Source organism: Halichondria panicea, chromosome 4, assembly GCF_963675165.1.
Source record: "Halichondria panicea chromosome 4, odHalPani1.1, whole genome shotgun sequence".
NCBI classification, from domain to species: Eukaryota; Metazoa; Porifera; class Demospongiae; order Suberitida; family Halichondriidae; genus Halichondria; species Halichondria panicea.
The window spans coordinates 2,385,741-2,413,346 of NC_087380.1; the positions used below are offsets into that span (position 1 = coordinate 2,385,741).

Genomic DNA, 27,606 nt, shown 5'->3' on the forward strand with positions numbered 1-27,606 from the left:
CAGTTTTTGTGTAGAGGTATCAGTAGTTCAACACTCTTCTCTTCTTATGCACTCTTGCTATCGCCTTACCATCGTCTATATCACATTTCCTTGTTTGTAATGTGCTAAAATAAGTGCTCTGCACGTACAAGGCTTTTCAGAAGAGTGGTAGCAAAACTTATTCTATTTAGTAGTTAGCTCTGCACTAGAACCTATAGTTCTTGGTTGCTGCAAGAGTGGGAAGAGAGCTGCAACATGTGTGGCTGATATAACGTGTGATAATAGTGCATGAATATCATTACAATGAATAATGTTACAAGCAACACTTAGCGGTTTTATATGGCATGATTTGCATAGCTAGACGATACAGAATCCGCGTATAGTAAGACGCTCCATCCCCCCTGGTACAGTCTATTGGAGTTGCATACTCTTCCTAATGAACTCTTGACAAGATACCAAAGAAAAATAGGCGAGGCTGGTCTATTACACTTACAGTGGAAAACCTCAATTATCCGGACACCTTCCAGAGGCAGGCCGGAATAGATAAACCACACCTTGATCCTACCCGACTGCATCTTTATCCTGGGTAATAGGGTGGTGGGTGCTGCTTTAGGTTGAATCGATTCATCCTGGGTAATACAATCATACCAGTGATCCCAGTATATTGACCACATCCATGCAGGCATGTACTGCAACAGTAGATCTAGTAGGGTAGAAGATAGTAATTGTGAGACAGAACCAATTATGAGACAGCTGTTTAAAACACAAGTGCTTTTCAGCTATTCTTTCTGCATTTAAGTATAGCACTATCTCGAGTATTATTCTAAAAGAAATTTGAAGTTGTATGCTTGTGTTGACAGAGATACCACAATAGTGAAAAATGACCACATTTAAGTGGTGCCAAAAGCAAAATTGCCTGTAGGTATCGACAGGAGTCACTGTTTTTATAGACAGAATAATCAAATTCCAGTATGCTAAAGTAGCCAATTAGATCTAGCGTTAAATTTAATTGCAATGGTGTCTTGTAATCCTGTCCCATAATATACCCAAACCATTTGAACACTAGCATTAGCTGCAAAAAAAGCTAGAATTGTTTTGCTTGCATGCAAAGCCTATTGACCATAGTAGTTAGTGGGGAATAGTTCCCTCAAGATTACTGCAAACAGGGGGGGTAAGATTTCTCATAATTAATACCCCCTTACACCCTACAATCCTTTGATGTCTGACCACAATGAGCCATAAAAACCTAGATTTGTAATTAAAAAACCACAGTAAGAATCTGCCGTGAAATGTTGCTATCAGTGTCTCTACTGCTGTTGGTGCTGACAGCCACACTCTCTGAAGGTGAAGCCAGGGCCTACACCAACAGCTGGGCAGTGGCAGTGGAGGGAGGAGCAGAAGCTGCTGACCAGCTTGCTGCAAAATATGGCTTTACCAACTTAGGCCTGGTGAGCTCATCCCTATATCTACATGTATAGTCTACTATAGTTAGGTAGATCTATAGAGCTACACTGTGTCTATTAGAGCTACACTGTGTATAGACACAGTGTAGCTATATAGATCTAGAGGACTGATGGCTAAATGTGAGATTCTGTCACCTTGAGTGTGTGTGTGGTCTATAATTATTGACTTTGAGCTAGACTCCGCAGTAAAATCTACTCCAACTTTTGGCTGTAGGTGAGCCCAGATCTCCTCAAGGACATGTACCACTTTGTGATGCCTGAGCACACTTTGCTTGGGAAGAGAAGCCTCAGTGGTCTGCCAGTCTACCATCTCAGTCAGGCTCTGGAGAGTGAGAGCAATGTGAGTGTGTGGGTATATATAGCTCAGTTCTTAGCACAACAGTAGTTGCTGGTGGGTAATGTTCCGCTACATGGGAAGATAACGCTATAGACGGTAATGTCAACACATTCGTCAACAAGAATATTTCGTTGTAGAGTTTGTCATACACCCATTTTTCTGATACACAGCTAGAATTACCCATACACAATTTGCACATGCAGGTTGGATATGTGAAGCAGCAAGAGTTGAAGAAGATGGTCAAGAAGGGATACTCTGTGCCCAGTGACCCACAATGGAACAATCAATGGCAATTGGTATTACAAGTTAAAATTAATGACTTAATACTTTTCCATAGCTCTAGTACTGAGTAGTATAGATCCACATTTGAATACATTAATTTACTTCATTAAATGTTCATGATGAACTTCTTGCTGTAGTTGAACAATGGCCAGCTGCCTGCAGCGTCTGGCGGCAGGGACTTGAATGTGGAGAGGGCGTGGCTACAGGGGATAACAGGATGTGGCAGTGTGGTAGCCATTGTGGATGACGGTATGTAACCTGATACTGTATCATAGTTGTTGTATGCAAACATGATGCTTATTCCCATGCATGCAGGGGTGGAGTACACTCACTCTGATCTGAGAGTAAACTATGTGAGTCAAGGCATTAGATTACCGTATTATCCCACACACATGATATACTCAAGTGCAACATGCAGATGATACTATTTAACTATTATGTTAATTATATACCTTGTTCGATAACCAGGACTCCTCCATTCAAGCTGATGTGGTGGATAGTGACGGCAATCCTTTCCCAATCATCGATAGCAATGGGGCTCGGGAGTCTCACGGGACTAACTGTGCAGGAGAGATTGCCATGGCAAAGAGCAACTCACACTGTGGAGTGGGAGTAGCCTACAACAGTCAGATCACAGGTACATCAGGAAAGCCTCACTGAATGTATGCATGAAACTCTACGACAAGAATAAAGAAGCTCAAAACAGCTTTAAGCTGTTTTGTATCACATTTGCGATTCTTCGTAAAGTATAGTAGTATACTGCCACTTTCAGACACTTTTAGGGAATGGTGCTACATGGGTTCACACATTGTACCATGATATGTATAGAACCGTGTAATTGACACCGTGTACATATTTCTGTAGCCATACGGTTGCTAGGACTAGGACAGACTGATATCACAGAGGCTAGTGCACTCGGTCACATGACAGACAAGATTCAGATATCCAGTAATAGCTGGGGACCTTTTGACGACGGTAGAGTTGGTGAACAACCTGGAGAACTGCTCTCTCAAGTACTCGAGACAGCAGCAAGAACTGTATGTTCTGATGTACTGTGCATGCAGTGAAAAACACTATATTGTATTAAACAGTCATGACTGCATGACAGTGTACTTTTAGTCATAGGAGACCGAGTATGCCTCCCACTGTTTATAACAATTGCTTTTACTAGCTACACTGTCTATGGTAGTTAACCCTTCTGAAGTTCATGATCACTTTCATGATCACTTTCTGCTACTGATTATACGAGTGTTGCAAGCGTGTATTTGAGCGCGCATGCGCATTACATCCACGAATAAGGGGTGTGTCTGCAAGTTCACAAAAATTAATATTAATAAAATAGCTAGCTTCTTTAGCAGCTTTTTCTGACTCTTGTAGCTAACAAAAAGCTAGCGCTTTAGTGCAAGGCTAACTCATAAGTTGAATAGAAAGTGTGTGCGAACAGATGATGCTATGAAAGATTCTGAAGAGACTGCAAACAGCCTTCTATGTGAGTCAAACTCGAGAAAGAAGCTTTAGTTTGCTAATCCACGAATCAAATTCCAAGAGAATGTGGCTAGAATCCTATAGAAGCTGTTAGTTTTCGTCGCATTGCAACCATTGATCAGTTACAGCTGGAATACACACACACACAGACAGATAGACAGACACACACACACACACAACACACAATCAGCTTTACCGTATCCCTCGTGCGACTTACGCCTCGAGGCATAAATAAATGCAATCGTATACATGATAGTGCGAACAATTTATGTAGTGAGCAGCATGCACTTTTTCTACTGTACAGGGTCGCCAGGGCAAAGGAACCATTTTCTTGTTTGCTGCCGGTAATGGTGGAGATGTGGGAGACTCATGTGCTGCTGATGGCTATTCCAGTAGTATCTACACTATCGGGATAGGAGCTGCTAATAGCAATGGAGAACAGACGCCGTACGATGAGCAGTGTGCTGGGAAGATGGCCATGACATTTGTTGATAGCACTAGTCAAGAGCTACTTGTGGTATGTATGTGTAGAAAGTGATATATACAAATTGCTGAATGTATAATAGTGTGCTGTTTGTAATAAATGCCGGATTGCATCTATTTAAGCGTTACATAATTATGAGTCAAGTGATTGTATATACTCTAACAAGCTAAGCACAATAATTATCATGTTGAAAATCACAATTTGTATCAGTTGTTTCGATCCTAAACATTGATACTTCTTAACTGAGACTGCATGTGTTTGCATATACGTGTTAATGAATCCCTTCGATCCTGTTCAAGTTGACCTCTGATACTTTTTAAACTGATGTGTTTGCTGTACATACGTGTTAATGATTCCCTTCTTGCTTCCATAGACAACTACAAGTGTTGAGGACACTTGCATCAGCAACTTTGATGGTACCAGTGCTGCGACACCCCTGGCTTCTGGAATAGTTGCACTTATGTTGGAAGCAAAGTAAGAGAATCAGAGCACCACTTCATATATATAAGTTGATCAATTTGTACCAAAATTAATGTTATATACTTAGTGCATATATCAGTATGGACTTTTAGCACTGTTTAGTTAATACGCTGTAGCTAGGCTGGTTAATTACTGAAGAGCTATAGTTACTAGAGTAGCTGAATAGTAATAACCCGACCTTGCTCTCTACCCAGTGATGACCTGACCTGGATAGTGATGACTGATTTAGTTAATACACTGTAGCTAGGCTGGAGCAATTGAATAGTGGAATAGTGTATAACAACCCATGCATCATTGCTCCGTACCCCATGCAGTGATGACCTGACCTGGCGGGACGTACAGTATCTAATTGCATACACTTCCAATCGTGACATCCTAGTCAACGGGGACTGGTTTACAAATGGTGCCACTCCATCGCTGAGGGTCAGTCACAAGTTTGGATTTGGTGCTCTAGACGCAGAGGCACTAGTTACTCGTGCCCGGAACTGGATCAGCGTGCCCGAACAACAGAATGACACTATTGTACCTTCAACTAGCACAGGGTAAGTTTCATAATTCTAATGCATACTCTCAAATTATATTACCGGTAATTCTAGATTGGTGCCTGGACCTAATGATCCGTTTGTTGTTTCACAAATGTACTCATCGGACATTGGTTTTCTTGAGCATGTTGTTGTGGAACTCACTCTCTCCTTCCCCGATGTCTTTAACTATTATTACTACGATTATTATGACACAACAGAGTCATTAGACAATGGCGCATATCGAGGCAATATTCAAGTGGAGCTTAGTTCTCCCTCAGGAACCAACTCAATCATTCTGCCATATCGACTTCCCGATGTTACGTCTAATACTTACTCTAATTTCCGGTTTTCATCTGTCCATTTTTGGGGAGAAAATCCAAATGGAGTATGGAATCTAACTGTACTGAATAGAAACAATTTTGAAAATGCTACTGTTGAAGTGACCGTCCATGGTATAACATTTTACGGTACTGACAACACGCCCGAAGCTGTCAGTCGAATCCCCACTCAGTGCCACGAGAGCTGTGACTCCAACAGAGGCTGTGCAGCGTCGGGAGCTCAGTATTGCGATGCTTGTGCCAATCTACGTAATGCTATGACACGGGAGTGTATCGATTCTTGCCCTCAGAACTTCATTCAACGAAATGGTTATTGCTACGGTGACAATATTCCGGAAGTGGCGTGTGTGCTAGACGGTACTGTTGTCCTCAGTTCGTTCACCATGCTGACTATCTTCATGGGACTCCTCTCTCTGTGGTTGGGTTCTATTTAGCAAGTTTGCAGAGTAACAGTATTATAATGAATACCCTATTACGTCAACTTATAATTAGCATCCATGTATACAGTGTTTATAATTATTAGCTTAGCAGAACTGTTGTCAGAAAAAGTAGGAGTTTTTGTCAGTTTTACTCTGGAATTATTTTCCTGCACAAAGAATATTTAATATGGCAGTAACAATTGCAATTCAGCTATAACCATAGACTAACTAGATCTACAACACCTACTTCATTTTTAACAGAGATTTAGACCCAAAAACAAGAAAATTAGACATTAATTGTCGCCCTCGGATAATACCTATATAGCTAGAAGGTTCAATATTATTATACAGGCCAATTGGGTTCTTGGACTCAACTTTTGCACTAATTTAAATTAAATACGACCTTGTTGATACATTCCTTAACATGACCTCCTCTTAGTTTTGACATAAATTATTGAGTGCTGGCAACAATGTTCTAGTTGATACCTAAATCGGAAATTTAAATCAGCAACCCTAGCCCTTAGATCTGCCTGCACGTAAATGCATTTGATTGGCTGAGGGTCACATGATCAGCAATAATATACATCTTATCAGAGGAGGTCCGACAGGCGCGGTGCAGCTCAAGTAATTAGCCTCAGTAAAAACATACGACGTGGGTGGATAATTATTTCAATCAAAGGCTATAATTGCTTGAGCTGCACCGCGCCTGTCGTACCTCCTGACATCTTATACTCAATATAGAGCCTATTGTGCTTTCCAATCAAACAATATAGCATCGTTCATTACTAACGGCACAGGTATAGAGATTTACTTAAGATTGTTAGCAACAAAATTATGGCTATTAAGTATTATTTTCTTGTGACAAAGTTTTCTCAGGCCGGATATTAACTGAATATGCCGGATATGCCGGATATGCCGGATAATCGATTAGATAAACCACGCCTTGATCAACCTACTTCCTACCCGATTGCATTGGGATTCGCAATGCAAGTTAATAGGGTGGTGGGTGGTGCTAATCGATCTTCATCCTGGGTAATAAGGTGGTGGGTGGTGCTTTAGGTTGAATCGATCTTCGTGAGACACCATTGCAATTCACACTAATTGGCTACGTCTGGCATATTTTATTTTGAAATACACCTGTCTACAAAAACAGTTACTTTTGTGGCAACAGATACCAGTATAAATTATTCACACCCACTTAAGTATGCATGTTTGTATGTTCAATTAAAATGTGTTCTCCAATTAAATTCTGTACTTAAACAAATATTGGTGGTATATCTCGATCTGTTAATTAACACAAGCATACAACTCCAATTGGTACTATAGAGAGATAGTGCCATTAATTGTACAAAGAATAGCTGAAGGACTCCTTTTAAAAAGAGCTGTCGCATAATTGGTAGTCTCACAATACTCTCTTGTATTCCTGATCTAGATTTAATTCTTGAAAAACCAGAGTACAAAAATCTGGTGACATGTTGCAAGCAGTGTTTCTGATGTTGGTGCTAATAGCCACACTCTCTGGAGGTGAAGCCAGGGCCTACACCAACAGCTGGGCAGTGGCAGTGGAGGGAGGAGCAGAAGCTGCTGACCAGCTTGCTGCAAAGCATGGCTTTACCAACTTAGGCATGGTGAGCTCATTTATATATAGGTTCAGTATAATCATAGATAGATCTACGTATAATTATGCTGTAATATATTATACTGCTAAATTGTATGCCTTAGTGATGCTACTTTGTAATATGCCAACCATGCAAGGGCTGTGCAGTTAGCGTAGGCCTCTTTCGGGAGCTTTTGATCCCCGGATGTTGTTAACCCTGAGAAATCATACGAAATGCAGTTTTACCCTTAGTTATGACCCAAGCAGATTGATTGATGGGTATGTACGCTTTCTAAAGGTTATCCCACTCTTAAGACCCAAATTGTTTTGGAGGGAAGAGAAAACTTTCTTCCCTAAACAAAAAAAATGAAAAAGGGGTGCATGAGAGTAGTATTTATTTTCCCGCAACAACAAATTATTTATATATGTATTTTTTTCTAGACCTCATGTCCTCTAGTGTTCGTAATGGTAACTAGCGATTTTGTGATGTCAGCAAAGTTTTGTCTCGGGATCTTTAGCCTGAAAGACATCACTGGACCATCGATCGATCCAATGTCTGCTAAGGCGAGAGCCGAGGAGCAAAACTCAGCTGACCTCAGGAAACCGAAGAAAGCCACGCAAGCTGTATAGCCTCGAGACCAGGCCGATTAAAATACGTACTTTAATCGGCCTGGATTCGAGGCTACACAAGCTGCTGCCCATATCATCACGTTGTCGAACTCTTCTAGGGGTTGTAAGTGAGTCAGAGGATGAGTGGGGTGAACGGTAGTCTTGGTTGGCTCGATTTTGACTTGATGCGTTGAATACCATTACACACTAAGTGCAGGCGTAGGGAGTTGTGTATATAGTGGGTTTTTGTAACAGTGTATGATATGCAGGTGCCGTACTCCCGACACGGGTAGGAACGTGTAGTAGAGTGTAGCTCGTTACTGTGTCAGTTCAGTTACAAATAGAGATAGGGTGGGTCTACAAGTACACATGCAGCGTAGCTATAAATCTAGAGGACTAATGCCTAAATGATATAGACACCTTGAGTGTGTGGTGGTCTATAGCTATTCATTGTACAGATTTTGCAGCTATAGACTTTAAACTACTTTTGGCTGTATAGGTGAGCCCAGATCTCCTCAAGGACGTGTACCACTTTGTGATGCCTGAGCACACTTTGCTTGGGAAGAGAAGCCTCAGTGGTCTGCCAGTCTACCATCTCAGTCAGGCTCTGGAGAGTGAGAGCAACGTGAGTGTGTGGGTATATATAGCTCAGTTCTTAGCACAACAGTAGTTGCTGTGGGTATTGTTCCACTACATGGGAGGATAACGCTACATGCATGGGAGGATAACGCTATTGACGGTAATGTCAATTAACACATTCCTCAACAAAAATATTTCGTTGTAGAGTTTGTCATAACCCATTCTGATACACAGCTAGAATTACCCATACACAATTTGTACAGGTTGGATATGTGAAGCAGCAAGAGCTGAAGAAGATGGTCAAGAAGGGATACTCTGTGCCCAGTGACCCACAATGGAACACTCAATGGCAACTGGTATTATAGTTGTACATGTGTCACAATTCCATAGCTGGCTGAACAGCAGTATATCCATAATTCACTACACCAGTACTGAGTAGTAGATTGTCCATAATACATATCATTAACCGATCATGAATGTTTATGACGAACTTCTTGCTGTAGTTGAACAATGGCCAGCTTCCTGCAGCGTCTGGTGGCAGGGACTTGAATGTGGAGAGGGCGTGGCTACAGGGGATAACAGGATGTGGCAGTGTGGTAGCCATTGTGGATGATGGTATGTGACCTGATACTGTAGCATAACAAACAAGACACTCTGATTGTGTTTTCATTTTCATGCAGGGGTGGAGTACACTCACTCTGATCTGAGAGCAAACTATGTAAGTCAAGGCATTAGGCCACTCCAAGTGATACTCTGGTTTCTGGTCCACCGCCCGCATCAGATTTTATTCTTGGATTTCTATCTCATTATTGGATTTCTATCTCATTATTTCTACTACGCATGCGCAGAATGGTCCATGTGGCACAAAATAGTGTGATAATGATATTCATTTGCAAAATAATGAGATTCATAAGGTGAAATTGATAATGACATAATGAGAAAAGCCGCCCGCCCGCATGCAATTAGAAAAACTTCAGGACCAGAAACCAGAGTGTCACTTGGAGTGGCCTTAGATTACCGTACACATATTAATTGATCATCCGGTTTGTGCAACATGCAAATGATATACTATATTTAGAAGATTTCTATTAACAGTGGCGTAGGAAGCACGGGTGCTCAGGGTGCTGCAGCACCCCCTTATCTCATGCTACCTTACCTACTTGCTCCATGAAGTTCAGAACAGCTAGCTAGCTAGTAGTCAAGCTAGTAGCTAATAGTTACTGAGCTAGCTAGCTATACTAGCATAGTTACGTACACAGTACAAAGGTCAGCTAGATGAACCACATCGTAGATATCTCTTATAAAGAGCAAGCACATTGCACATCTTTATGAACCTGATGATGAACTAGCCTCGATCCCAGGCCGCACTTCCCACTAGGGCGGTGAAGGAGGCTAATGATGAACATGAACCTTATTGTATATTCATACCCACTCTATAGTAATAATTATTATAATAGCAGAACAATTTATCCAGGTAAACTCACGTAGAATTAATTATTAATTTTGGGCAAATTTTCGTACTGATAATTTTATACCAAATTTGCTCAGAATTTATCTCCGGGAATGTAGAATGCCAAAATTTTCCAGGGGGCTTACCCCCACATTTTTCAGTGACCTCCAGCCACATCAACACCCCCTTACAAAAACATCTTCCTACTCCTAGCTCTGTATTATTATACCTCATTCAATAACCAGGACTCCTCCATTCAAACTGATGTGGCGGATAATGACGGTGATCCTTTCCCAATCGTCGATAGCAATGGGGCTAGGGAGTCTCACGGGACTCGGTGTGCGGGAGAGATTGCCATGGCAAAGAGCAACTCACACTGTGGAGTGGGAGTAGCCTACAACAGTCAGATCACAGGTACATCAAGAAAGCCTCACTGCATGAAATTATGCATATTTCCCATCTACTACACTTTTGCCATGACTGTAGTCTAGTGGGGTTTAACTGTCATAAATTGGCACCTCAGGGCTACAAGGGAAAATATGGCTCATAAATTGGCACCTCAAGCATAATTATGCAGTAAAAATAAATTAATGGTGTTTTCGATGAATGAAAATGTCTTGCATGAGAAACAAAATGTCATAAATGAAAACATAGAGACAGAGGGTGTAGTCTGTAGACTAGTTCATCAAAAATTCTGCTGTGTGCTTGCAGAAGGAGCTGCTTTAGAGACACTCTGGGAGAGGGCTAGGGCTCAGGCTGAGCCTTGCTCAACTAGCACTAGTACTGCACGCACTGCACTAGGCCTGTTCAGCTTCTGTATTATTTTAAATAAAAAGAAGCCAGTTTAGTAATAATATAGGAGTGGCTATTTTAAGCTTACCTTTGCTTGCCTACTAGCCTGGCATAGCTGAAGAGAGCTGGTCTAGACACCCTCTAGAGCTAGCTGTGTTGTTTCTTCTGGCTGGTTGCTGCGCAGTAAGTGGAGGGAGGGGCTGACTAATTGAACAGAGAGGGGGGTGGCTCTGTACCGTTCGCTTTGAGGGAGGGGCTGCTCATATTCTGTCCAGGCTGCGCAAGGATTTGAGTGTGGACAGCAGCCCTGGTGTGAACGAGCTATCTTTTCCTAGTTGTCTTCTTGTTTGAATAGTGTTGCTATGTGGTAGTCATGCAGCTTGATGCATAGCAACCAGTCAGCCAATCAGATGGGACATATATATCAATTAATGCACAGTGCCTCGGGGTTTATGACAGTAAACCACACCTCCCCCTCGGGCTTACGCCCTCGTAGTCGGGAGGTTTACTGTCATAAACCCCTCTACACTGTACATTAACTAATACATGAAACCCTACGACAAGAATGAAGCTGTGTTGTGTCACATTTGCAATTCTTTGTATATGCCAGCAAATTCATCTGTAACAAAATTCAGTATAATAATTATACTGTCACTTTCAGACGATACGGATGGCTACATGGAATCACACATTGTACCATGATATGTATATAGAACCATGTAAATCAACACCGTGTATACACATTTCCGTAGGCGTACGGTTGCTAGGACAAAGTGATACTACTGACATCACAGAGGCTAGTGCACTCGGTCACATGACAGACAAGATTCAGATATCCAGCAACAGTTGGGGACCATCTGATGACGGTAGAGTTAGTGAACAACCTGGAGAAATGCTCTCTCAAGTACTCGAGACAGCAGCAAGAACTGTACGTTCTGATGTACTGTGCATGCAGTGAAAAACTAAACAGTTATGACTGCATGTCATAGGAGACCAACTCGGAGTATGCCTCTACCAATTGTTTTTTGCTAGCTACTGTCTATATGGTAGTAGCGCTGAATTACCCCTTCTGAAGTTCACTTTCTGCTACTGATTATACATGCAATCGTACATGCTAGTGCGAATAATAATATTATATGTTGACTATTATAGTGAGTATAGCATGCATGCTTTTTTCTACTGTACATGCAGGGTCGTCAGGGTAAAGGAACCATTTTTGTGTTTGCTGCCGGTAATGGTGGAGAGATGGGAGACTCATGTGCTGCTGATGGCTATTCCAGCAGTATCTACACTATTGGAATAGGAGCTGCTAATAGCAATGGAGAACAAACGCCGTACGATGAGCAGTGTGCTGGGAAGATGGCCATGGCATTTGTTGATAGCACTAGTCGATTCCAACGTGTGGTATGTATATATGTAATGAAAGGGCTTAGCTTCAGTGCTGAATGTACACGTATATATATAATAAGTGCATGCATGAGCTGTTTGATTGAGCTCTGGATTAAATGTTGTTAATGACCTCTGATACGTAGTTCTTTAGTGCATGTGAAGATGGCCATAGCATCTGTTCAGTTGATAGCACTAGTGAAGAGCTACATTTGGTATGTATAATTATGTATAAAGTGATTATAAAGGTTGCATATAAGTATACAAGCTCAATTGCTAAATGTATATAATTATAGTGTGCTGTTTGTAATAAATGCCGGATTGCATCTATATATTTAAGCGTTAACATAATTATGAGAAACGTAATTATTGTCAAGTGCATGATTTTATGCTCTAACAAACTAGCACAATGTATTGTTGTTGAAATTCATAAATTTGATGTGTGTAATTACTTGTAACATGCAGTTGTTTCGATCCTGTTCAAGTTGACCTCTGATACTTTTTAAACTGATGTGTTTGCTGTACGTACGTGTTAATGAATCCCTTCTTGCTTCCATAGACAACTACAAGTGTTGAGGATACTTGTATCAACAACTTTTTTGGTACTAGTGCTGCAGTACCCCTGGCTTCTGGAATAGTTGCACTCATGTTGGAAGCAAAGTAAAAGAATCTGAGCACTATAAATTATAGTTGTTAGATTTGTACCAAAATTAGTACTTAATTACTGCATGTATTATGGGCTTGTGGCACTGGTTTAGTTAATACACTGTAGCTAGGCTGGAGCAATTGAATAGTGGAATAGTGTATAACAACCCATGCATCGTTGCTCCGTACCCCATGCAGTGATGACCTGACGTGGCGGGACGTACAGTATCTAATTGCATACACCTCCAATCGTGACATCCTAGTCAATGGGGACTGGTTTACAAATGGTGCCACTCCATCGCTGAGGGTCAGTCACAAGTTTGGATTCGGTGCTCTAGATGCAGAGGCACTAGTTAGTCGTGCCCGGAACTGGATCAGCGTGCCCGAACAACAGATTCACACTACTGTACCTTCAACTAGCACAGGGTAACTATAATGGTATACTCTCAAATTAATCGTTTCATTCTTACCTGTAATTCTAGATCGGTGCCTGGACCTAATGATCCGTTAGTTGTTTCACAAATGTACTCATCGGACATCGGTTTTCTCGAGCATGTTGTGGTGGAACTCACTCTCTCCTTCCCCGATGTTTTATACTATTATTACTACTATGATGACGACACAACAGAGAACTCAGGCGATGGTGCGTATCGAGGCAATATTCAAGTGGAGCTCACTTCTCCCTCTGGAACCAACTCAATCATTCTGCCATATCGACTTTTCGATGTTACGTCGGATACTTACTCTAATTTCCGATTTTCATCCGTTCATTTCTGGGGAGAAAACTCGAATGGAGTATGGAATCTAACTGTACTAAATAGAAACAACTTTGAACATGCTACTGTTGAAGTGACCATCCATGGTATAACATTTTACGGTACTGACAACATGCCCGAAGCTGTCAGTCGAATCCCCACTCAGTGCCACGAGAGCTGTGACCCCAACAAAGGCTGTACAGCGTCAGGGGCTCAGTATTGCGATGCTTGTGCCAATCTACGTAATGCTATGACACGGGAGTGTATCGATTCTTGCCCTCAGAATTTTATAGAACGAAACAACTATTGCTACGATGACAACATTCCGGAAGAGGCGTGTATGCTTAACGCCTCGGCCTCAACAACAGCTGCACCGTCAAGCACACAGGCCTCAACAACAGCTGCATCGTCAAGCACACAAGCCTCAACAACAGCTGCACCGTCAAGCACACAGGCCTCAACAACAGTTGAACCGTCAAGCACACAGGCCTCAACAACAGCTGCACCGTCAAGCACACAGGCCTCAACAACAGCTGCACCGTCAAGCACACACGCCTCAACAACAGCAGATGCAGCTGTTGTCCTCAGTTCATTCACCATGCTGACTATCTTCATGGGACTCCTCTCTCTGTGGTTGGGTTCTATGTAGCAAGTTTGCAGAAAGTTCCAGTATTATAATAATGAACGTTGTAGCCTTATAATTTACAATTTTTTAGCATCCATGTAGACTGTGTTTACATTAGCAGAACTGTTGTCAGAATGAGTAGGAGTCTTCATTATTTTGTCAGGAATTAGTTTCCTGCACAAAAGAATGTTTAACATGACAGTAACAATTTAACTAGATCTGCAACACCTTAAAACATATATTTGAACCGGAACACTATAATCGCTACTAGACATTGTCGCCTTCAAATAATGGCCGATAACATTCATGTTAATTACAAATGTATAATTATAGTCTATACTGGTCAAAAAATAGTCATGCAGGCCAATTAGTTTCTTGGACTCACCTGTTGCGCTAATTGTACATCATTATACAACCTTGTTGATACATTCCATAACATGGTCTCCAGTTTTAACATACAGTACGTAATGACTGCTGGGCAACAATGTTTTAGCAGAAATTTAAACCATCAACCTTAGCTCTTAGATGTGCCTGCACATAAAATGCATTTCATTGGCTGAGGTCACATGATCAGAAAAATATACGTCTCATACTCTATTCAAAACCGTAAGTTTAATAATTATTAAAGGCATGCACTGTAGTTTTGTTCATGGGAGCACCTTTAATACCACAATAGCGAAAGAACACATAATTATATATCTTCTAATTTATCGGATACTTCTAATTACCCTGGACACTTTTCTGGGCAATTTTCACGTGCTCTATAATTATATATGGTCCAATTATATACCTGGACAATTTTAAATACAAACTATATATATACGGTAGTACATTTTCATCTAAAAAATGATATGACAAGTACACAGGTATTATAGATTTGATTGTTAAGCAAAAAAATTACTAAAATTGGTGAACAAAAAAATAAGCTTGTTTTAATTATTAAGAAGTTGTTGGGTAACTTCATCACTCTCTCTCCTTGAAATTGAGCTACCAGCACTGTCTGGTCTGCTCACACTTTCATCTTCTTGAATTGTCTGATGAATTCGAAATGCCATGTGGATATCCTCATGTCATGGCAAGATGCATCTCGCTTAGTGATCGTCCGATATGTGTCGCCCCCAGTTTCAGTCTCACTCCGAACTGCCAGGAAACCATCCACGCGAAACATTCTCCTTGTGCAACGAATCAATATGAGTCTTGTCCATTAAACCAGTCTTTTGGATTGACATTTTCATCACTTCTCAGCCTAAAGAAAGGCTTTGTGAGTTGGTTGTTGATTGAGAAGAGACTGTTGAGCTTCTTTCCTTGACTTTCAAGGCAGAGAGGTCCAGCGTTGGAACCAGAGACCGACACAGGTGCACAGAGGTACCGCATTGTACCATCTGTATCATCTGATTTCTAGCCAATGTAGAACTCGTGTGCATGTTCCCCATCATCAGTGAGAATGATGTAGAACTTTGATGCTCTCTCCTTGTCTTTTACTCCGTACACATGAGCATGTCCATTGGTCTCCTCAGCTCTTAGGTAGATTTTTGCATCGTTGCAGGAGATATAGTATGGTCCAACTGTGGATGAAAATAATTATATCAGGTACACAATTTTTTATTGGCATTACATTGCATTACATTATAATTATGTATCATCAAAGTGTTATAGCTATAACTTATGCTACTGTATTTGATTTGCTTTCTCACCTGTTTTTTGCTTTTGCTTCTGTATGTACAGTTTCAGAACTTCCTCCAAATTTTTCCTGAGGCGTTCATTTTGAATCAGAGTTGTAATCGGTTGGAGCTGAACACTGATTACTGCTTCCTTTTCTACAGTGCTCATGTCTTGTTTAGAAAACTTCCCAATGTACCTGATATCCTTGGAGCTGCGTTTGAGCTTTTTGCTGAAAGTAGCTGAAGCTTCAAGACTCACAATAGGTTCGTACTCCAGCTTGCCATGGGAACTGATGCCGGTTCGTTGATAATGGGATTCAGTCTCGACAATGAACATACTAGCACCTAGTGTGATTGCACTAACGTAGTGGGTGATGTTGTACCTTCCCAGGAATCGCTCAAAACATTTCGTACAATCGTGGTCACTCATTTCTGCTAGAGCGTCAATCCATTTCTCATCTCTCTTGATATCTGAGCACTCCAGTACGTACCGAGCCAGTTTATCATCGGATTCGTCAAACAGTTGCAATGGTAGTATTGAGAACTCGTCTTCCGATAGCTTTCTGCGTGTTTGTCCAGGTCCGAGACAGATCAGCACCCACGCCCACACTAACAGGAGTCTTAGGCACAGTGATATTCAGGTCCATCTTCGCACTTTGATCTTTAACGTTTGTCACCTCCTCAACATAGTTGCGGAGCATTCCCCCTTTGTTAGTACCGAGCAAGTTCGAGTCTCCTTCGCTCAAGTCATCTTCGCTCATTTTAGCTTCTCTGACTTGGAAAGACACCTTGTTAACCCATGGTCGTGGCTCAGTACCATTGACACCACGGCCAAGACCAAGCTCATGTAACTCCCAGCTCTTATAGTTCTTCAGAATTTGCTTAATTGGTTTGCTGCACAAAAATAGAGTTAGTTAATTAGAGCCATACATTATATTGACGATTGAGCTAATCAATAATTAAACCTTGTAACTGGTGGGTTTGGTACTTCAGCTTCTGACGTCACATCATCCAGTGCTTCCTTCACTTTGTCTTCTCCGAACTCGATTAATTTGTCCACAAAGTTCGACATAGGTTTTTCCACCTTTTGCGCCACTGAAAATGATGGCGTGTTTCTAAATGTCAAAAAATAATAATTATATATACAAATAAAAACTATTCATAGCTAACAATCCAAGTAAAATGTTATGTGCATGCAACTTGAAAAGTAGTCCATGCAATTGTTAGTTCTACTGAAAATGGCACCAACATCTAGTCTACTGCAGACTCTCTACACTATACAGTTTCTATTCCCCATGTTGGCTGCTTTCTCAATGGCTTTGCATTGGCTGAAGTTGCATGGAGCTCTGCAATTCTACACTAGGCCTTTATACTAGACCTCCTCTTAGTTTTGACATAAATTATTGAGTGCTGGCAACAATGTTCTAGTTGATACCTAAATCGGAAATTTAAATCAGCAACCCCAGCCCTTAGATCTGCCTGCACGTAAATGCATTTGATTGGCTGAGGGTCACATGATCAGCAATAATATACATCTTATCAGAGGAGGTCCGACAGGCGCGGTGCAGCTCAAGTAATTAGCCTCAGCAAAAACATACGACGTGGGCGGATAATTATTTCAATCAAAGGCTAATTGCTTGAGCTGCACCGCGCCTGTCGTACCTCCTCTGACATCTTATACTTAATATAAAGCCTATTGTGCAGAGCTTCAATATAGCGAAAGAACATCGTTCATTACTAACGACACAGGTATAGAGATCTACTTAAGATTGTTAGCAATAAAATTATGGCTATTAAGTATTATTTTCTTGTGACAAAGTTTTCTCAGGCCGGATAATCGATTAGATAAACTACGCCTTGATCAACTTACTTCCTACCCGATTGCATTGGGATTCGCAATGCAAGTTAATAGGGTGGTGGGTGGTGCTAATGGATCTTCATCCTGGGTAATAAGGTGGTGGGTGGTGCTTTAGGTTGAATCGATCTTCGTGAGACACCATTGCAATTCACACTAATTGGCTACGTCTGGCATATCTTATTTTGAAATACACCTGTCTACAAAAACAGTTACTTTTGTGGCAACAGATACCAGTATAAATTATTCACACCCACTTAAGTATGCATGTTTGTATGTTCAATTAAAATGTGTTGTCCAATTAAATTCTGTACTTAAACAAATATTGGTGGTATATCTCGATCTGTCAATTAACACAAGCATACAACTTCAATTGGAAAAATACTACTATAGAGAGATAGTGCTATTAATTGCACAAAGAATAGCTGAAGAACTCCTTTTGGTACGTCTCACAATACTCTCTTGTATTCCTGGTCTAGATTTAATTATTGAAAAACCAGAGTACAAAAATCTGGTGACATGTTGCAAGCAGTGTTTCTGATGTTGGTGCTAACAGCCACACTCTCTGGAGGTGAAGCCAGGGCCTACACCAACAGCTGGGCAGTGGCAGTGGAGGGAGGAGCAGAAGCTGCTGACCAGCTTGCTGCAAAACATGGCTTTACCAACTTAGGCATGGTGAGCTCATTTATATTAACAGGTTCAGTATAATCATAGATAGATCTACGTATAATTATGCTGTAATATATTATACTGCTAAATTGTATGCCTTAGTGATGCTACTTTGTAATATGCCAACCATGCAAGGGCTGTGCAGTTAGCGTAGGCCTCTTTCGGGAGCTTTTGATCCCCGGATGTTGTTAACCCTGAGAAATCATACGAAATGCAGTTTTACCCTTAGTTATGACCCAAGCAGATTGATTGATGGGTATGTACGCTTTCTAAAGGTTATCCCACTCTTAAGACCCAAATTGTTTTGGAGGGAAGAGAAAACTTTCTTCCCTAAACAAAAAAAATGAAAAAGGGGTGACAGTAGTATTTATTTTCCCGCAACAACATATTATTTATATATGTATTGTTTTCTAGACCTCATGTCCTCTAGTGTTCGTAATGGTAACTAGCGATTTTGTGATGTCAGCAAAGTTTTGTCTCGGGATCTTTAGCCTGAAAGACATCACTGGACCATCGATCGATCCAATGTCTGCTAAGGCGAGAGCCGAGGAGCAAAACTCAGCTGACCTCAGGAAACCGAAGAAAGCCACGCAAGCTGTATAGCCTCGAGACCAGGCCGATTAAAATACGTACTTTAATCGGCCTGGATTCGAGGCTACACAAGCTGCTGCCCATATCATCACGTTGTCGAACTCTTCTAGGGGTTGTAAGTGAGTCAGAGGATGAGTGGGGTGAACGGTAGTCTTGGTTGGCTCGATTTTGACTTGATGCGTTGAATACCATTACACACTAAGTGCAGGCGTAGGGAGTTGTGTATATAGTGGGTTTTTGTAACAGTGTATGATATGCAGGTGCCGTACTCCCGACACGGGTAGGAACGTGTAGTAGAGTGTAGCTCGTTACTGTGTCAGTTCAGTTACAAATAGAGATAGGGTGGGTCTACAAGTACACATGCAGCGTAGCTATAAATCTAGAGGACTAATGCCTAAATGATATAGACACCTTGAGTGTGTGGTGGTCTATAGCTATTCATTGTACAGATTTTGCAGCTATAGACTTTAAACTACTTTTGGCTGTATAGGTGAGCCCAGATCTCCTCAAGGACGTGTACCACTTTGTGATGCCTGAGCACACTTTACTTGGGAAGAGAAGCCTCAGTGGTCTGCCAGTCTACCATCTCAGTCAGACTCTGGAGAGTGAGAGCAACGTGAGTGGTGTGGGTATAGCTCAGTTCTTAGCACAACAGTAGTTGCTGTGGGTATTGTTCTGCTACATGGGAGGATAACGCTATTGACGGTAATGTCAATTAACACATTCCTCAACAAGAATATTACGTTGTAGAGTTTGTCATAAACCCATTCTGATACACAGCTAGAATTACCCATAAACAATTTGTACAGGTTGGATATGTGAAGCAGCAAGAGCTGAAGAAGATGGTCAAGAAGGGATACTCTGTGCCCAGTGACCCACAATGGAACACTCAATGGCAACTGGTATTATAGTTGTACATGTGTCACAATTCCATAGCTGGCTGAACAGCAGTATATCCATAATTCACTACACTAGTATACTGAGTAGTAGATTGTCCATAATACATTAATTTACTTCATTAACTGATCATGAATGTTCATGATGAACTTCTTGCTGTAGTTGAACAATGGCCAGCTGCCTGCAGCGTCTGGCGGCAGGGACTTGAATGTGGAGAGGGCGTGGCTACAGGGGATAACAGGATGTGGCAGTGTGGTAGCCATTGTGGATGACGGTATGTCTAACCTGATACTGTATCATAACAAACATGACGCTATATGGTTGTGCCATACAGTTTATGCAAACATGATACCATATAATTGTTCATTCCCATGCAGGGGTGGAGTACACTCACTCTGATCTGAGAGCAAACTATGTAAGTAAGGCATTAGACTATATACCTGTACACACATTGATCATCCGGTCTGTGCAACATGCCAATATTAATGATACTATTTGTTGGTGCATACATGTTATACCTTATTACGTAATATTTACTACAATTCAAACCATAATTTGCTGCTGTTAAGTTGTACTTTTGGACTCTAGTATTTAGCCTCACTATTGTTTAACATTTCCTCTCTTTGTTTATGTGAGCCCCACCCAGGGCCTCCATCACTGTACTTTGTGCTCCTGCAGCCATTTTGTACTCACTTTGCTCTCTATCTAAGAATTGTTGGCACAGCAATAGTGAAGTCAATTTGCATGAATGCTTGCTATAGCTTAGCTACAGTATTTCAATTGCATATAGCGGAATAGAACCTGTTTCTATTTAGATCTAGCCTGTCTAGTATCACTTAGCTAACTATTTGTCTATATCGAGAAAGGGCTCAAACACTATTTACAAGATTTCTGTTATTATACCTCATTCGATAACCAGAACTCCTCCATTCAAACTGATGTGGTGGATAATGACGACAATCCTTTCCCAATCATCAATAGCCGTGGGGATAGGGAGTCTCACGGGACTAACTGTGCGGGAGAGATCGCCATGGCAAAGAGCAACTCACACTGTGGAGTGGGAGTAGCCTACAACAGTCAGATCACAGGTACATCAGGAAAGCCTCGCTGAAATGTATATAAATTATGCATGAAACTCTATGACAAGAATGAAGAAGCTCTATATACAAAGCTGTGTAGTGTCACATTTGCAATTCTTTGTATATGCCAGCAAAATTCATCTGTAACAAAATTCAGTATAATAATTATACTGTCACTTTCAGACGATACGGATGGCTACATGGAATCACACATTGTACCATGATATGTATATAGAACCATGTAAATCAACACCGTGTATACACATTTCCGTAGGCGTACGGTTGATAGGACGAAGAGATTCTACTGACATCACAGAGGCTAGTGCACTCGGTCACATGACAGACAAGATTCAGATATACAGCAACAGTTGGGGACCACATGATGACGGTAGAGCTGATGGACAACCTGGAGAACTGCTCTCTCAAGTACTCGAGACAGCAGCAAGAACTGTACGTTCTGATGTACTGTGCATGGAGAGAAAAACTACAGTTATGACTGCATGTTATAGGAGACCAACTCGGAGTATGCCTCTACCAATTGTTTTTTACTAGCTACTGTCTATATGGTAGTAGCGCTGAATTACCCCTTCTGAAGTTCACTTTCTGCTACTGATTATACATGCAATCGTACATGCTAGTGCGAATAATAATATTATGTTGACTATTATAGTGAGTATAGCATGCATGCTTTTTTATACTGTACATGCAGGGTCGTCAGGGTAAAGGAACCATTTTCATGTTTGCTGCTGGCAATGGTGGAGAGATGGGAGACTCATGTGCTGCTGATGGCTATTGCAGCAGTATCTACACTATTGGGATAGGAGCTGCTAATAGCAATGGAGAACAAACGCCGTACGATGAGCAGTGTGCTGGGAAGATGGCCGTGGCATTTGTTGATAGCACTAGTCGATTCAAACTTGTGGTATGTATAATATGTAATGAAAGGGCTTAGCTTCACACTACAAAAAAAATTAATCAATTTAACAATTTTTTTAATGGTCAAAACAATTGAAACTGAGGTGACATTTATTAATGTAGCTTTAACGAAGTACAAAAAGCGTCAATTCAACTTTTATGTAATAATTATAACAACTATTTAAAAATACTTATAAGTATTAATGTATAAATGTAGTTTTAACATTATTATTGCTAGGTTAAAACTATTGTGTTTTATTGTCAAATCTACTTAAGCCATACATTAAAACAACCATTAAGAAAATACTTATTATGACTCATTATAGCTAAATAAATTCCTAAAACAACGATTTACAAATGAATCGGTATAACAATTATTATTCAATTCAATAAATAACATGTTAATACAAAAATAGTGATAGGAAACGTTCGTGACAACTGAGTGAGACAATGGTATACAATGTTAAATTAGAAGGACAGTTTTAAATTAATTAGCCCAAGGAATAGTTCTTCTTGGTGTAACATACTGGACTCACAAGTATAGCAGACCGATCACTCTTGACCACGCAGAGTCCACCTATAATAGTAAATACATCATTGTTATTGATATTAATTATTACCGTGTATTATCAATCACCGAGAGGATATCCAACAATAACGCCACTTCTATCCATTCGTCTGTTTGTTCTCGCATGTCAAGCTTGCCAGTTTAAGGAATTTCTGTAGGAAAAAGTATATGCTTAGAGGTATATTGACAGTGACAGTGTTCACCAGAAAACTAGACACTTTATGTTTGTCCCTCACCTCTCACAGAAGTATCATCATCCACTTGGTGTAGTCACAGTCATACCTATTAAAGCCTTATAATTATACTGTTGAGAACATTTCATGTCTGTCCCTCACCTCTCACAGAACTAAAAGTATCATCATCCACTTGGTGTAGTCACAGTCATACCTATTAAAGTCTTATAATTATACTGTTGAGAACACTTCATGTCTGTCCCTCACCTCTCACAGAAGTATCATCACAGTCAGATTTATAGCAGCAAATGTCCAGCATATAGAAAGGGTAATCGTCTTCTCTTTTCTTGGAGCACATGGTTTCACAGCTCTAGATCTACTGAGCATGCGCAATCTTAGACTTAGCATAGCCACGCCCACAATTTCATTTTAGTTTCTAGGTCCTCTAATATCTATGGTTCTATGCAAACTTGTACATTTCCTTACAATGTTCATGACTGTATATAATTTCACATCACTCATGCTATTATAAATGGATTGTTAAAAATATTGATTGTATATAATTATATGTGTGCCTGTGTTAGAACAAATAATTATTATTATTGTTAAATCTAAATTTATATATTGTATTCTAACATGCTGCATGATAGAGTTTCAAATATAATTTAATCAAAATGAGTTTGTTAGTTTGATTTAAGATATCAATAATAGATTCTATGTAAATTATTGTAGAAATAAAAGACATTGTGTGATTCTACAATATTTTAAGTTAAAACCACATATACTGATTATTTTAACGTTGTCTTTTTATTTTACTAAATATTAAGTTGATTCAACTGTTTAAGAATAGTGTTAAAACGACTATGCAATGTAGTTTCAAACAAAATTTTTTGCAGTGCAGTGCTGAATGTACACGTATATATATAATAAGTGCATGCATGCATGAGCTGTTTGATTGAGCTCTGGATTAAATGTTGTTAATGACCTCTGATACGTAGTTCTTTAGTGCATGTGAAGATGGCCATGGCATCTGTTCAGTTGATAGCACTAGTGAAGAGCTACATTTGGTATGTATAATTATGTATAAAGTGATTATAAAGGTTGCATATAAGTATACAAGCTCAATTGCTAAATGTATATAATTATAGTGTGCTGTTTGTAATAAATGCCGGATTGCATCTATATAGCTTTAGTTTAAGCGTTAACATAATTATGAGAAACATAATTATTGTCAAGTGCATGATTTTATGCTCTAACAAACTAGCACAATGTATTGTTGTTGAAATTCATAAATTTGGTGCGTGTAATTACTTGTAACATGCAGTTGTTTCGATCTTGTTCAAGTTGACCTTTGATATTTTTTAAATTACTAATGTGTTTGCTGTATGTACGTGTTAATGAATCCCTTCTTGCTTCCATAGACAACTACAAGTGCTGAGGATACTTGTATCAAGGACTTTGATGGTACTAGTGCTGCAGTACCCCTGGCTTCTGGAATAGTTGCACTCATGCTTGAAGCAAAGTAAGAGAATCTGAGCACTATAAATTATATAGTTGTTAGATTTGTACCAAAATTAGTATCGGTACTGCATGTATTAGCCTCGATCCCAGGCCGATCTGTCTCTAATTGAACGCTAGGTCACCTCCTCGGCCTGGTATTGATTGTATCTGGGCGTGACTTCGTTATTATTATTAGTCCATGTGGTCAAATAAAAATTGAATAAAATTAATGATGGCTTCTAAGTTTGTTCTTTGTAGGTTATGTTGCAGCACTGATGCCATACAAAACAGAAGATATAAACATTTGTTCAGCAGTAAGGCTCTCAAAGAAGATATTCCAGGGAGGCTCAGTCTTGCATTGGATCTGCCTGTTAGTGATTCAGATGGCCTGTCAAAGATTGTCTGTCTTTCTTGTATCAAGAAGATAGAGTCCATAGAGGTGTTCAGGCTCCTGGCCAGACGTAGCTACCAGAAACAAGTGTCCAAAGAGCAGTTCCCTAGTAGTCCAGTAAGATCAGCCCCTAAGAAAAGGACTAAGGACACGAGTGGTTCCGACGCATCTCCTTTCACTGTGAGCTCGCGTCCATCAGCAAAGAGGAGTACCATCGGGGTTCGAGGAAAAAGGCTTGCTTTTACTCCTGCACAAAGTAGGAAATTTTTAATGTGATAGTGTTGTAAATAAAATTATTTTTTTAGCTCACATTAATGGTCCACATAATGCCAGTGCCTCGACATCATCTGCAATCGCTGTGGAGCTAGAGGGTAGGTCAGAAACTATCCAGTTTGCAGCCAACATTGGAGCACCAGGAGGGGCAAATGCTCTAAGCTCACCTAGGTGTGCATAGGCAGGACGAAAGTCAGAGCTCCTACAGAACATACATAATAATCACAACGGGAGTTATTAATAACTTACCACTTGTAAACACAGTGTGCTTCGTCCACAGCTATTGCCACTAAAGAGGAATTGAGTGGAGGCTCTAGTAATAGCATCCTCCAACGATAGTCTTCAACAACAGCCTCTGGGGCAGTGAACAGCAGACGGTACTTTCCATCCGACACATCTTTGTTAGTGGCAACAAGACTTCTGTCGATTCCCTTATTACTACTGAGGATGGCAGCAGAAACACCTCTAGTGTTCAGACTCCTGGTCAATCATGAGAGACACAAGGGGAGAGATGACAAGAACTACACTTCTGGCGACAAGAGGACCCTTAGTCCTACCAAGCTTGTAGTCCATCAAGAAGGGTAGCAATTGATAGCACAGAGACTTGCCATACCCAGTTGGGAACCACACAAAAACGTCCCTTCCTTCTGACAGGAGCTTGAGAGCACGGACCTGCTGTTCCTTGAGGATCAGTCCTTCTTGCTTCATACAAGACAGTGCATATGCTAATGCTTCTTGGATATCAAAAGACGTTGAAATTGCCATAGTAGTAGCTAGCTAGCTTTACGGAGCTATTCATGAGATTACAATTACTTTTACGGAGTAGGTGCTCATACATACACCATTAGTGTTAAGTCGCTCAGGAATTCGCTCTTTTTTAGCGAATACCTGAGCGAGGTGGAGCCAATAAAAGCACTCCCAGATACACGCCCAGATACAATCAATACCAGGCCGAGGAGGCGACCTAGCGTTCAATTAGAGACGGATCGGCCTGGGATCGAGGCTACATGTATATGGGCTTGTGGCACTGGTTTAGTTAATACACTGTAGCTAGGCTGGAGCAATTGAATAGTGGAATAGTGTATAACAACCCATGCATCATTGCTCCGTACCCCATGCAGTGATGACCTGACCTGGCGGGATGTGCAGTATCTAATTGCATACACCTCCAATCGTGACATCCTAGTCAACGGGGACTGGTTTACAAATGGTGCCACTCCATCGCTGAGGGTCAGTCACAAGTTTGGATTTGGTGCTCTAGATGCAGAGGCATTAGTTACTCGTGCCCGGAACTGGATCAGCGTGCCCGAACAACAGATTCACACTACTGTACCTTCAACTAGCATAGGGTAACTATAATGTATACTCTCAAATTAATCGTTTCATTCTTACCGGTAATTCTAGATTGGTGCCTGGACCTAACGATCCGTTGGTTGTTTCACAAATGTACTCATCGGACATCGGTTTTCTCGAGCATGTTGTTGTGGAACTCACTCTCTCCTTCCCCGATGTCGAATACTATTATTACTACGATTATTATGACACAACAGAGTCATTAGACAATGGCGCATATCGAGGCAATATTCAAGTGGAGCTCACTTCTCCCTCTGGAACCAGCTCAATCATTCTGCCATATCGACTTTTCGATGTTACATCGGATACTTACTCTAATTTTCGGTTTTCATCCGTTCATTTCTGGGGGGAGAACTCGAATGGAGTATGGAAAATAACTGTACTAAATAGAAACAACTTTGAACATGCTACTGTTGAAGTGACCATCCATGGTATAACATTTTACGGTACTGACAACACGCCCGAAGCTGTCAGTCGAATCCCTACTCAGTGCCACGAGAGCTGTGACCCCAACAAAGGCTGTGCAGCGTCGGGGGCTCAGTATTGCGATGCTTGTGCCAATCTACGTAATGCTATGACACGGGAGTGTATCGATTCTTGCCCTCAGAATTTATAGAACGAAACAACTATTGCTACGATGACAACATACACGCCTCGGCCTCAACAACAGCTGCACCGTCAAGCACACAGGCCTCGACAACAGCTGCATCGTCAAGCACACAGGCCTCAACAACAGTTGAACCGTCAAGCACACACGCCTCAACAACAGCAGATGCAGCTGTTGTCCTCAGTTCATTCACCTTGCTGACTATCTTCATGGGACTCCTCTCTCTATTGTTGGGTTTTGTGTAGCAAGTTTGGACATTCCAGTATTATATGAACATTGTAGCCTATTACGTCAACTGTAATTTTTTAGCATCCATGTAGACTGTGTTTATATTAGCAGAACTGTTGTCAGAATAATTAAGTAGTTAGCTAATTTGTCAGGAATTAGTTTCCTGCACAAAGAATGTTTAACATGACAGTAACAATTTAACTAGATCTGCAACACTTACTTTGTTTTAAAAACATATATTTGAACCTGAACATTATATAATCGCTACTAGACATTGTCGCCTTTAAATAATGGCCGATAACATTCATGTTAATTACAAATGTATAATTATAGTCTATACTGGTCAAAAAATAGCAGTCATGCAGGCCAATTAGTTTCTTGGACTCACCTGTTGCGCTAATTGTACATCATTATACAACCTTGTTGATACATTCCATAACATGGTCTCCAGTTTTAACATACAGTACGTAATGACTGCTGGGCAACAATGATTTAGCAGAAATTTAAACCAGCAACCTTAGCTCTTAGATCTGCCTGCACATAAAATGCATTTCATTGGCTGAGGTCACATGATCAGAAAAATATACGTCTCATACTCTATTCAAAACCGTAAGTTT

The 27,606-nt window shown here is 40.7% G+C and overlaps 3 protein-coding genes and 2 long non-coding RNA genes across 7 annotated transcripts; 2 read left to right on the forward strand and 3 right to left on the reverse strand.

Annotated features, from left to right (window-relative positions):
- Positions 1–1,167: 1,167 nt before the first annotated feature.
- Positions 1,168–14,450, forward strand: LOC135335197 (uncharacterized). Its single transcript, XM_064530616.1, has 23 exons — positions 1,168–1,427; positions 1,657–1,782; positions 1,983–2,075; positions 2,199–2,310; positions 2,377–2,414; positions 2,530–2,698; positions 2,926–3,098; positions 3,851–4,063; positions 4,404–4,504; positions 4,825–5,052; positions 5,107–5,805; positions 6,945–6,968; positions 7,245–7,419; positions 8,497–8,622; positions 8,840–8,932; positions 9,080–9,191; positions 9,257–9,294; positions 10,272–10,440; positions 11,571–11,746; positions 12,010–12,222; positions 12,764–12,864; positions 13,048–13,275; positions 13,332–14,450. Exons 1-23 carry the CDS (start codon positions 1,269–1,271, stop codon positions 14,251–14,253), a joined length of 4,488 nt encoding a protein of 1,495 aa, XP_064386686.1. The 5' UTR covers positions 1,168–1,268; the 3' UTR covers positions 14,254–14,450.
- A 678-nt stretch (positions 14,451–15,128) lies between these two features.
- On the reverse strand, positions 15,129–16,501 carry LOC135335136 (uncharacterized). Its single transcript, XM_064530568.1, has 2 exons — positions 15,924–16,501; positions 15,129–15,794 (listed from the first exon to the last, which is right to left on the reverse strand). The coding sequence occupies exons 1-2, from the start codon at positions 16,318–16,320 to the stop codon at positions 15,628–15,630; spliced, it is 564 nt and encodes a 187-aa protein (XP_064386638.1). The 5' UTR covers positions 16,321–16,501; the 3' UTR covers positions 15,129–15,627.
- Positions 16,502–18,126: 1,625 nt separating this feature from the next.
- Positions 18,127–26,770, forward strand: LOC135335198 (proprotein convertase subtilisin/kexin type 6-like). The gene is made up of 11 exons (XM_064530617.1): positions 18,127–18,420; positions 19,496–19,621; positions 19,815–19,907; positions 20,065–20,176; positions 20,280–20,317; positions 20,822–20,990; positions 21,256–21,431; positions 21,691–21,903; positions 24,059–24,159; positions 25,923–26,150; positions 26,206–26,770. Exons 1-11 carry the CDS (start codon positions 18,265–18,267, stop codon positions 26,768–26,770), a joined length of 1,977 nt encoding a protein of 658 aa, XP_064386687.1. The 5' UTR covers positions 18,127–18,264.
- LOC135335137 (uncharacterized) lies at positions 22,259–23,492 on the reverse strand. Of its 3 annotated transcripts, none has more exons than XR_010394438.1 (5): positions 22,905–23,492; positions 22,800–22,851; positions 22,701–22,746; positions 22,517–22,616; positions 22,259–22,473 (listed from the first exon to the last, which is right to left on the reverse strand). It is a non-coding gene; the product is annotated as an uncharacterized LOC135335137 (long non-coding RNA). The 3 variants fall into 3 exon arrangements; XR_010394437.1 differs by having other exon boundaries at positions 22,534–22,616; positions 22,905–23,488; XR_010394436.1 differs by having other exon boundaries at positions 22,259–22,616; positions 22,905–23,478.
- On the reverse strand, positions 24,354–25,700 carry LOC135335141 (uncharacterized). Its single transcript, XR_010394442.1, has 3 exons — positions 25,051–25,700; positions 24,839–25,003; positions 24,354–24,775 (listed from the first exon to the last, which is right to left on the reverse strand). It is a non-coding gene; the product is annotated as an uncharacterized LOC135335141 (long non-coding RNA).
- Positions 26,771–27,606: the final 836 nt, after the last annotated feature.

What these genes read in the sequence shown, in the direction of transcription:
- LOC135335197 (XM_064530616.1), top strand. Translation starts at nt 1,269, where the DNA reads ATGTTGCTATCAGTGTCTCTACTGCTGTTGGTGCTGACAGCCACACTC. An exon ending in GCACTTATGTTGGAAGCAAA is followed by an intron (nt 4,505 to 4,824) that starts GTAAGAGAATCA and finishes TACCCCATGCAG; the next exon opens with TGATGACCTGACCTGGCGGG. An exon ending in TTTTGTGGCAACAGATACCA is followed by an intron (nt 6,969 to 7,244) that starts GTATAAATTATT and finishes TTGAAAAACCAG; the next exon opens with AGTACAAAAATCTGGTGACA.
- LOC135335136 (XM_064530568.1), bottom strand. Translation starts at nt 16,320, where the DNA reads ATGAGTGACCACGATTGTACGAAATGTTTTGAGCGATTCCTGGGAAGG. An exon ending in GAAGCAAAAGCAAAAAACAG is followed by an intron (nt 15,795 to 15,923) that starts GTGAGAAAGCAA and finishes TTTCATCCACAG; the next exon opens with TTGGACCATACTATATCTCC.
- LOC135335198 (XM_064530617.1), top strand. Translation starts at nt 18,265, where the DNA reads ATGTTGCAAGCAGTGTTTCTGATGTTGGTGCTAACAGCCACACTCTCT. An exon ending in GGTAGCCATTGTGGATGACG is followed by an intron (nt 20,177 to 20,279) that starts GTATGTCTAACC and finishes ATTCCCATGCAG; the next exon opens with GGGTGGAGTACACTCACTCT. An exon ending in GCACTCATGCTTGAAGCAAA is followed by an intron (nt 24,160 to 25,922) that starts GTAAGAGAATCT and finishes TACCCCATGCAG; the next exon opens with TGATGACCTGACCTGGCGGG.